This window comes from Leptonotus elevatus, chromosome 8 (genome assembly GCF_054856555.1).
Source record: "Leptonotus elevatus isolate MCC_2025b chromosome 8, RoL_Lele_1.0, whole genome shotgun sequence".
In the NCBI taxonomy this organism is placed as follows: Eukaryota; Metazoa; Chordata; class Actinopteri; order Syngnathiformes; family Syngnathidae; genus Leptonotus; species Leptonotus elevatus.
The window spans coordinates 8,980,255-8,991,174 of record NC_141246.1 but is presented as its reverse complement, the minus strand read 5'-3'; the positions used below and the strand labels follow the sequence as shown (position 1 = coordinate 8,991,174).

Sequence of the window (10,920 nt, the reverse complement as noted above, 5' to 3'; positions counted from 1 at the left end):
AAATTTCTTAAACTGTAAGTATAATTACAGCAGGACCGTGACTACAAATGTTAATGTAATATAACAGTTTCATTTTTCACGTTGTAAAATGAATATGCTGGTTATAACAAAAGTGTGTTACTTTTAATATATGATGTGTATACATAAGTATTTTGTGGGATAATTTGCATAATAGTATACTTGCCAAGTATATATATATATTTTTTACTTACTGGTACTGTCACAATATTAAGAATAAAATTAAATACCAATTCGCTTGCAAAAACATGTATAGTTTTGTTTGTCTTATTTCTGAGTATATTGGCATCCAGGAAGAAGCATTTTTGCATAATTGCACACAAACAGTAGAGCAACACATTTAGACAGATAATATACTCAGGCATATTTATGCTTCTATTCTCTACTAAAAAATTACCAATATTACAGCATCTTACCGATTCACTTATAGTAGTAATAGAAGTCTATTCTTCTTTGATTGCGTGTACATAACTGTACAGTAGTGTACTACCTCCTAGTGGCCAAAGCGGGCACACTAGAAGGAGAAGCACAATGAAGCAACTATCTGATTGCAGCATTAAGTCATGATGCACATTCCATACATTTTATTTTATTATTTTATTATTGTGTTGTTGTTTTTTTATAAAGTAGGATATTATATAGTTTTACCAAATGACTAAAATGCCTCTTATTACACTAGTATTTAAAATAAAGAATATCTTTAATTAAGTTAGCAACACAAGTATTGGAGAGTGGATTTAGAATGAAAATGATAGTCTGAACAGTTGCAAATCATTTTTTATGTTATATTATGTTGCTAAACAAATTATTTAAGGTAACGTATATTACACTTAAAATGTTGTTAATTTATTCAACAGTTGCATCACATCACAGGTTACGGTTGCCTTGACAACCACGCAGCCGGCAAGTCACGTGACACATCCGGCTGCGCTCCCGCTGCGCGTGCCATCCAACACTGAATGGCCGTTTTGTGCCGGGGTCGTGCGCGCCCGCACACTAGCTCGGCCTGGTTCTCGGTAAGAGAAACACGCACACGTCCTACAATTTGAGTGTTTCGCCGTGATGCGAGCGAGCGACTCGCCGCGTGTTCTCGTTGTAAAACGCGCCGCGTGTTCGCGGGCACGCGCACGCTCGGGCTGACAGGCGGCGTCATGGGTGTCACGTGATGCCAGGAAGAGAGCGAGGCAGGCAGCGAGCGAGGTGTGTTTCGGGCTTCGCGGATGTTACCGGCGGTGCTCGACCAAAGCGAGGAAGAAGAAGCTCCTGTTTCTGCCGATATTTTCACTCACAACTCGCCTGCGGATGTGACTTTTTGAGCGGCTGGGACGAGACGGAAGCGCCGCCGTGTGGGGGGCTTTCTTTTTTATGCGGGGTTCATTGTTGTAAGCTGCCATTGTGGATGTCCCCCTGCTCGGATTGGATGATTGACCACGAGACGTAAAGGCAGCGACCACGTTCGGTAGTAGTGTACAACTATACATATTATTTTTTTAAATTACAACGTGAGACAAGGAGAAGCTCAAGGAAATAACCGACAGGGTGGGTCCACACCCAGGCGAGGATTACCTCTTGACCGCCTTTGTGTCAACAGGCTGTTCGGACAAAGTTGAGACAACATCCATCATTGTGTGCCATTGTCTCGGAACTGGTTGGCGTGGGGTGGGGAGGATAAGCCCCACATGAGCACAGGTTGTCCGGCAGGGACACGGCGACAGGCACCGCGATGGCCAACGACTCAATACAAGTAAGTTGACTTTTTTGAATTGCCGTGTTTCACTCAGCATGCAGCCCTTTTCGTTTTCCGGTGGTGCTCCTTGTATCAACCACTCCCTTGTACAAGTCTAGTCGTTTCTATACAGTTGTGCATATTAGTTTATACACTCTGGCAGAATTTTGTGAAATATTGGCTTTTTTGGGGGGAAATTATGGAATGCGTTTTAGATTAATTTGCATGCCGTTAAAAATAAAAACATCTTGCAAATTCTGCTAAGGTAGGCTATGTAGTAAACTTGTTATGAGGACAAGTTGACAACTGACCTCCTTCAACACAATATTCAATTCTGCCCCTGTAATGAAATTCTTTAAAAAAATATATCGTATATTCAGTCTTATTTGTTTCCTTTTTTTTCTTTTTTGAAAAACGATTGAAGCCACTGTTTTAGGAGGGTGATATGTAACCCTGTTCTCTATGTATGCACATCTTTTATTGCTGTGCTTCCACATAAAGAAAACCAACATAAGCATTGGTGTTAACATATTGTATGCAACGTACCATTCATCATACATCATGTCACCCATATATACGTTTGTATAGCTGTAATAAAAAAAAAAGAGAGACTAAGTTAGCGTTTGATAAGAGAAGTTGTAGTCAACTGCCAAGATGGCGGACAAACTCAATAAAACAACATTATGTGATCAAAAATGATCTATTGGGGGGGGGGGGGGGCTCCAGAATAACTCATAACTGGAAAAAGAGCATTGACACATGTTCCAGAAGTAAGAGTTCCAATTGGGGGGGGGGGGGGGGGGGGGAGAAAAATCAATGTTCCACACATTTTGAATGTTAGTCCACTCATTGACCAAAGTGATCCCTACCGGTGCTTGATAAATGTTGCATTGCGCAACTTAAATTTGATTTAAAACCTCGTACAGTATTAGGGATCTCTTGTGGCTCTAGAACAGTGTCCTGAGGAACCCCCAGGCACTCCGTTGATTGGAAATGGATATCTTATTTCTTATTAATAATTGACTGTGGGACACCTCCGTGTTGGGGACTTGGATGCAGATCCCACAGGGTTCAGTCATCTTTGCATAGCAAGTGTAGTGTCCCTGGATGTTTTGCATGGTGATGGTAGGAGCAAAAAAACAACAACACGTTAGCATTGCATTATCCAGGTAGAATGTAGCCAATTCAGGATTATAGTAGTGATGAGTCAACCAAAGAATAGAGTCCGTTTGTGCTCCATGAAATAAAATAATCTCACATTTTGTTGAGCGATTGTTTTCATTGGCGTTTGTTGGCAGGCTTGAACATCGTGTGATAGGCATGAATAAGACTTGAAGAGAAAAAAGGAATTCTAGTTATGGTCTACTAAGGCCAACGCGATTGTCAGATTCATCAAATCATGGTCGAGTATGCATCCACAACTTGGGAGGTGGGGCCAGTTCATCCACAGGAGCCAGTGAGGGCTTTCTTTGTTTTTATTAGCATCCGGAGCTCATGAGTCGAGCATGGGCAGCGGCAGGTAGTAAAAATGAGACGGTCTGAGTTTAATTATGCTGCTGACGTGCTAGGCTGTTATCAGACTGCTTTTAAAAGCTTCACGTCGGGTGACTTTTCCACTTGAAGCGGTCCTAAGGCTTTGCTTTGACGCCGCGGTGTCTCTAGGCCAGACAGAAGAGTTCCGGCATGGATGTAGTTGTTCCATTACACTTGGTCTATTGAAAACAACCTGTGTTGGAAAAATATGTCTAACGGATACATCCGTTCAGCATCTTGGTCTACCAACCGGTTTAGAACCAATTCACTATGAAGGTGCAATAGATGACAACTGATGACGGAATTTAGATAAAAAGGACCGTGCGTCATTTTGTGTTGTCACTCTTTAAAGGGGAAGTCAACCTTAAACATTTCTTGACAATGATATGTTGTATGTGACCTCACTAGTCTAAACATGACATTGTGATTAATATTACATTTGTGGAATATGTGCTATGCAGCAAAATCCAGCCGTTTTTATCCATCTCAGGGGGCGGCCATTTTGCCACTTGCTGTCGACTTAAGATGACGTCACAGTTGCTCAGGTCTCACAGCTCACACATTTTTGGAAATTGGAAATTCTGATATTGATAAAAACTGCTGTATTTTTCTGCTTCACTCATATTCCACTAACGCAATATTAACCAGAATACCTTATTTAGATTAGTGGGGCTAACATAGAACATATTATTGTCAAGACATTTTGGGGGTTGACTTCTCCTTTAAGACCACGTTTGATTTTATAGTCAATAAAACACTAAACAAACACATAGTAGAGCACAAACCTCCTTGATAAATGTTTCAGGGATCCATTTTTATCTAGCTGAAGTGCTGTTTGTGAAAAAGGAAAGATACACGTTTTCAAAAAGAGCTACTTCTTGTGGCGTTTGCTTCAATGTTTTTTTTTTCAGATTTCCATTTTAGAACTACAATTTTGTTATGCCATTGGCAGGGCAACCTAGCTGCACTTTATTGTTCAGCAATACATAAAAGGACAAATCCTGTATCTACTGCACTTTAGAAATACCGTCTGTGTGCAACTCTAAACAGTTTGATATATCTTATTCGGGTATTATTACACAGTTTTGTATTTGAGTTTTTTTGTTTCAAACCCTCCTTGACTGCAATCTTCCCATGGCGTGTTATCCGTTTGGCCCACACGAAGACACTATTAAACACCTCTCAGTAGAAGTCCCCCCTTCCTCATAAAATATTCGAGGGGAGACAAGAATGCCAACGAGTACATTACGTTGTGCGTCTGTGGCCGTTTTGTCTCGCGTGTAATGTTTACGCATGTCGATGTTCGCACAGATTTAGAATCCTCTGGGGAATGCACTGGAGTACTCCTTACAAGGGCATACCATGACATAAGTAGATAGATATGCTCGCTGTTGTTTTCTTTTTTTTTCTGACCTTATCACCCTGCAGGCAGACATGCATGCCGAATCCACAGCAAAAGCTTCAAGTAACAGTTAAGCACCTCAAGACATACACAGATCACATTCCCATTCATTCCAGTGGCAGATATCCAGTCAAACAGGACCGTGTACTTCCAATCGTGTGATGTCATTTCTCAACAATATCTTTTTCTGAAGCACAACATCGCTTCCTCAAATCCTGGAAATGACGAGTACATACTTTGTATTGTCTAGCCCTCAAAATAATTTACTACTTAAATGACTTGGATCTCATAGGTATGTTTCCACAGCATTAGTTTGATGAGGGGCGGGGGGGTCATCTGAGGCTCACATGGCCTCGGACCCAAGGGCAGAGGGTAGAGTGTCTAAAGGGTATTGTGCCGATGCCGGCAGCGCTCTGCAGCCTCAGCAGTACAATAGCACTTATTGTCTGACACCCGCAACCTCCATCACATTCAGTTCACTGCCAGTTCATTTCCCCACAATCCTTTGACTGAGGCGGTTTGGCGACCACACCCTCACCAGCCGACCAACCGAACCCGTAGCCTCATCAAGCACCCCCTTACAGTTAGTTGACTGTTGATGTTCGGAAGCTCTCATTCAACAATGTTTGCGCATCAAATGTTACCCTACCGACACCCTTGGCCAGTGAACCCCGTTTTGTTTTGTGTGAGGCCGTAGTAATCTGATGGAAGTATTGGAGTATTTTTTTTAGTCCTCGTCTAAATGCAGGTGAAAATATCTCCCAATATCCCCAATGAGTCTTTCATTCATTTTCATAAAACAGCAGTAGTTGCTCATTTTCACCCTCACGTGGGGCCAGGCCTGACATGTCAACACCAGCAGCCTTGCACCCTGACATACTTTGACCCTTGACCCTCCCTCATTATGGCAGCGCCCAGGGCCACATGCATCGATCCCAGCGCCATTGCTGTCATGCTGTTTAAACGTCGACCCTCTCTTTGCCAGGACGCTGGCAAAAGAAACAGCGAACAAGGGCCGTTTCTTGACTTTACTTGTTCATCTTCTTACTCACACCATTGTTTTACCCCCCCCCCCCCCCAGCAGGGGGCTGGCTGGCTGGTAAAAAAAAAAATCTTGAACAAAACAATGGGCCGCCTTAACAGGATAAACGAGGCACGCTTTCCTAGAGCTGACTCGACAAACACAAAGCTCAGTTGCTAATGTGAGTGCACGTGCATCTTGGTGGAAAGTAGCTTTTGTCATGCAACAATGTTGAGCCATTAAATGTAATCCTGAAAGTAGTCAAATTAAAATGCCATAGTGAGGCTTGTGAGAAATCTCACAGCTATATTTCTATATTCATTTTTAAGATGATGTCACACTTGAATATAAACATCATTAAGGATGGACTTTAAAATGTGCATTTTCATCAATACCGCCTGCACATCACTGTGTTTTGTCATCAATATCCATGGTTTAATGAGGAATTAGGATAATGTAACTTGGAATCTTAAACAAACTCATATTTATGATTTTGGATTGTGGGAGGAAGCTGTGGTACCCGGAGAAAACCCGCACAAGCACAAGGAGGACATCCAAACTCCACACAGGAAGGTCAAAGCCAAGATTTGAATACTAAACCTCAGAACTGGCAGACATGCCTAACAGCAGTCCCTAATGCTGTCTACAATCGTAATAGCATCAATTTTCAAAAATGTTTGCAATTTTGGGCTAAGCCCGCATTTACTTGAAATACCAATTGTGCTTTTTTTTGTTCTAAAAGTCACAGAGTGTACTTCCCCCTTTTCAGAGAAGTTTGGTTTTGCTATTTTTAGCTGGGTTATGTTGTGGGTTTACTGGTGCAAGCCAACAAGTGACAGTGACAAGTGAAGTCCAGGAAGTGCTTGCTTTTCAAAAATGAAAAATAGTCTGTGGATATATTTAAATGGAGAGGGGGGGACAATTCTCCTTTTTTTTAATCCCAAGACCAAATGATTGCAAGCCTGTGTTGAGCATTTTGTTGGGCTTTAAAAAAAAATCTAATTAATTAATTTATTTATGTATTATTCCACCCCAGAAGGCTACCAGAAATTGTAAGAAGGAAAATGCAATGATAAATAGGGCCCAACCCATTATTGGCCAATATTTTATTCTGCCAAATATCAGTCAGGCCCTCTTTTTTTAATGTTGTGTTTTGGAAGTTTTAATTGCGTAGCACTTTGAGTAGCATTTTATGTATGAAAATTGCTGTAAAGTTTGATTGGTTCTTTTTAGTTGTTCAATCAACCCAAAAAGTTTTGAAACTTGACAAGCAAATCAGAAGTCAACTCGATGACCTTGTTTTGAGTATTCCCGCTCACTAAGGAGGAACAATTGGAAAACGGCAGGTAGAATTCCAGTCAAGATGTTAAAGATCAAACAATGAGAAGAAGGATGATGAGTTGTTTCCTTCGATGTGCAATGAATTATGAATTAAACGTAGCGGAGATTGCCAAGCACCAAATCCAATTCCTGCCACCTGTTTTTGGGCCAAAATGCGGCACAACGCCGCGCGGCGACGAGAGCAAACGACATCACGTTGCAGCAGCTGCTGGCGGTTTATCTTTGTCTATTATCCCGAAAGGGAAACTGGAAAGTCGAGGCTTGTTGACATAAACAAGGCGGTGTTTGCACAGCAGTTGAATAACACGCGAATGAAAGATTTTACATTCAATATTTCAACGTGTCTTTTGCAGAAACATTCTCCACCAAACTGCCGTCTGTATGACTCGATTTGAATCAAGTGCTCCACTATGTTGCCCTTGTTATCGTACGCCCTCCCTGTTTTCTGCCGCTCACTCTCCTCCCTTCTCTCCAAACTACAGCTGTTGCCTTCCCCCTTGAACCCGCCTCCCTCCCCCTAAAGCCATCCCTTGTTTTCCCATTTGAGTTGAACCTCAAGAGCTGTCGTCTGCTGGGGGATAATTAAAAGAAAAAAAGGGCCGTTGGGCCTACAAACAACACTTGCAGGCTAAATATGGGTCCTTTACCAAATTGTTGAACATATTCACATTTGGAATATACAGAAAATACGTTCAGTCTTTATGTATGTCAGTTGCGCATGTTTGCGTGTAAGGGTGTGACTTATATAATTGGGTTAAGGAAAAGTCCCCGCAAACAGTCCCTCGTCTCAACTGTGTGTGTGTGTGCGTGCACATCAAGTTACACTGAGGACACACTGGTAAACACAATGGCTTTGGAACGATAGATTGAAATAATTGCATTGTCCCTGATCCCAAGAAATAAATTGTAGCCTCTTTTACACAGATGTACAAAAATAGTCAGGCCTGGCATGTCAATGACGTTTTTACAAAAAGAACGGTGAAGTTATTGGCCGTACACATAATGGTACCGTATCTATTTAGGATGTTTTGCAAATATGCCCTTAGTCTGGCTCCAATTACGGTGATTTTTTTTGTAGCTAGAGCATGTAGCGTCCTCTTTCGATATGGTGCGTTCAGGTGCAACTAAATACATCACGTGATGTACTGTAGAGACACACATTGGTCAACATTCTTTGTTGTCACATTTCCACCTCCAGATTCAGCACTCACGCCTGTTTGTCAAACATATAGCTTAGGGAAGAATTAGTGCCGCTCTTTTGCTGCTGCCTTACCTGGAGGGGGGGAGGGGTGGGGGGGGGCTGTCACGGAAACAGCCGTCAGCAGGATGAGCTCATAGCTGATTTATGTATACCCGATGACCCGACCACACACGCACACCTGGTTGTTTACAAGCATCAGGTTTCTACGTGCGTCCCTGTAAAGCACGGATGTCCAAGTGTGTTTAGATCCGGGCCGCAGCATCATTGTGTGCGTTGACCAGAATTCATGAAGGTGAACAAAAATAACCCTTTCCTAAATAAATTGAATGAAATGAGTGTTTTAATTAAAAATAATAATAATTAGCTTTAAAAAACGAACTAAAAATGATTACATATAGCGAAAAATTTTCATCTGTCAGCTTATTTTATAAATGAGCTTTCGGGGGTTAATTTTAATTGTATTTATTTTAGCTTGGTCACTTTTACAACAGCTGTAATGTAATGCACAAGCATTTTTCATCTATCTAGCTATGCTTATCAAAACAAGTGCCTTGTAGCGGAGCAGCCGGGCCTATAAAGAATCGGAGGAAACACTGAAGTGGAAATACTTTCAATACTTTTTGCAGTTTGGTGAGGTGCGAATGTTTTTGGTAGCTAAAATGAGGCTGGTTGTGGTTTGGCGACCAAAAACACTGACCTCCCCTCCTCATCAGTGCTTATTCCTTTATTTTCCTGTATATTCTCTGTACCATTTATGGATGCCTTGTCGAAACTGAAATATTAACAATCCCCCAAAAATATTTTAAAAATTCATGAGACGATTAACAGAATATTTGCTGTCAAATGATGCCTGGCTTTTAGGTAATGGACTGAAACACTTGACCTTTTTATTGAATTAAACTGCCGCTTCCGCTAAGCAACCGTTACTCAATCAACCCTAAATAGTTCACATAACCCGAGATCATCCCATCAAATTATAAACCTGCGTCTCACAATCGTATCATTCGTCTGCAGTGACATATAAAAAAAAAATACTCGTCAAGAAAGGAACAAGTGCTTTCAACTGTGGTGAATGCAACAGCTGTCCTGCCTCTTCCAGCTGTGCTGGGTGGGCTCTGTCCCCTTGTTCCGCATCAGTGCTGTCTAGACAGAACAGCCACAAAGAAAATGGACGATAATGAAATGATCATCTTTTGTAGGGCAAAGCTGCATGCTTTTATCGGAATTAAACATGAATGCTTTTCGGGGATTTAACAGTTAAGATGATGCATGTTAAGCCTTCCACAAAAGCATCTGCATTTTGTGTTTTTGTTGCCGTTTTTATCTGTGCACAGAGACACACACAGGATGCATTGTATTATTTGGTGCACCTGGCTCTGTAATGACACATGTTGTCAACACACACATGCACTGCACGAGCCCGCTCCGCTGGTCTTTGACACATCCATGAAGCGAAATCCCGCGAGGATCTTACCTCACATTTTCACTCACACGCTCAATGTTAATAGAAAGAATGACCACATTTGGCAACATCAGCGGGTCAGATTACGCATGATATGTGGGTGAGGAATTGTAAATGGCAAAAAGGAGAGTCACACGGTTGTATTAAGACACGCATGACCGGACCGGCAAGACAAACTCGTCCGAGTGAAAATGCTTGCCAAGGTGGGTTGTGTTAAATAATTACATAACTCAAGTGACACACTGTGTGACTGTCAGCAATGCTTTTATGGGTTGGAGTGGACCGTCACTGACAGAAGAAAAAAACAATAATCACGATTATTTTAATTGATATGGAAATCATGATTAACATTAGTCATTATTCAACTACCAAAAATGTATTTATAATTTGAAAGAACAACCAGAAGATAAATTAGTTTAAGCAAGGTCTCTAAACAATTAATCCATTATCAATTAAATTGATAATTGATTAGATGCCAAATAATTGATCAATTGTTGCACCTGTAATTTGTTGAAACAAATTCCTCATTACAAATACCGCATTTTTGCAAATAGTGGCCCGGGGTGTTCATTAGGGGTGTGCCAAAAAATCGATTCGCATAAGAATCGCGATTCTCATTTAGTACGATTCAGAATAGATTTTAGATGTCCCAAAATCTTTTTTATTTAAATTATTTTATACTGTCTTGCCTTTGTCTGTGTGTGCCTTTATTAGGAGCGCTGTTCATGTTGTACCCGGTTTGGCCACTGAGGGGTAGTGTGGCTCCACGCGGTCTAATACACTGTTAAGTTGTAGCCACATTAGAGAGTAGAAGGAACAAGTCACAATCAAGTTATTCCAATAAAATTTTGTTTTTTTTCAGCGTGGAGCCGTTCTTTTGAGTGATAAAAGTGTCGCAAGTAGCGCGCTAATTAGCATTAGCGAGTCAGACTGGAGTAGATCATTACAATTCCTTGCACATCTATAGATTGAATCATTGTGATTTAAATCATTTTGAATTTAAAAAAATCGCTCTTAATCGATTCTGAATCGAATCGCAGGCCCAACAATCGGAATCGAATCAAATCGTGAGACATTCAAAGGTTCCCACCCTTAGTGTTCATATACTCAACTGCCGAAGGAGCAGGGGAGCCTTTGTCTATATGCATGCATTTAAATCTAATTTGTTCTGGGAACCTATTTACAGCAAGCACTCACACTTCAAATAATCTAGGAG

The 10,920-nt window shown here is 41.2% G+C and overlaps 1 protein-coding gene across 2 annotated transcripts in view; it reads left to right on the top strand.

The window, feature by feature from the left end:
• The first annotated feature begins 1,127 nt into the window (after positions 1–1,127).
• Positions 1,128–10,920, top strand: part of pkn1a (protein kinase N1a) — a 32,373-nt gene continuing 22,580 nt past the window's right edge. Inside the window, exons 1-2 of one of the 2 annotated variants that reach the window (XM_086083070.1) lie at positions 1,128–1,477; positions 1,610–1,762. In XM_086083070.1, coding sequence (XP_085939196.1) covers positions 1,742–1,762 — 21 coding nt within the window. In that variant the 5' untranslated portion in view covers positions 1,128–1,477; positions 1,610–1,741. Of the gene's footprint in view, positions 1,763–10,920 lie in introns of both variants that reach the window. The other variant, XM_086083069.1, reaches the window with a different exon arrangement.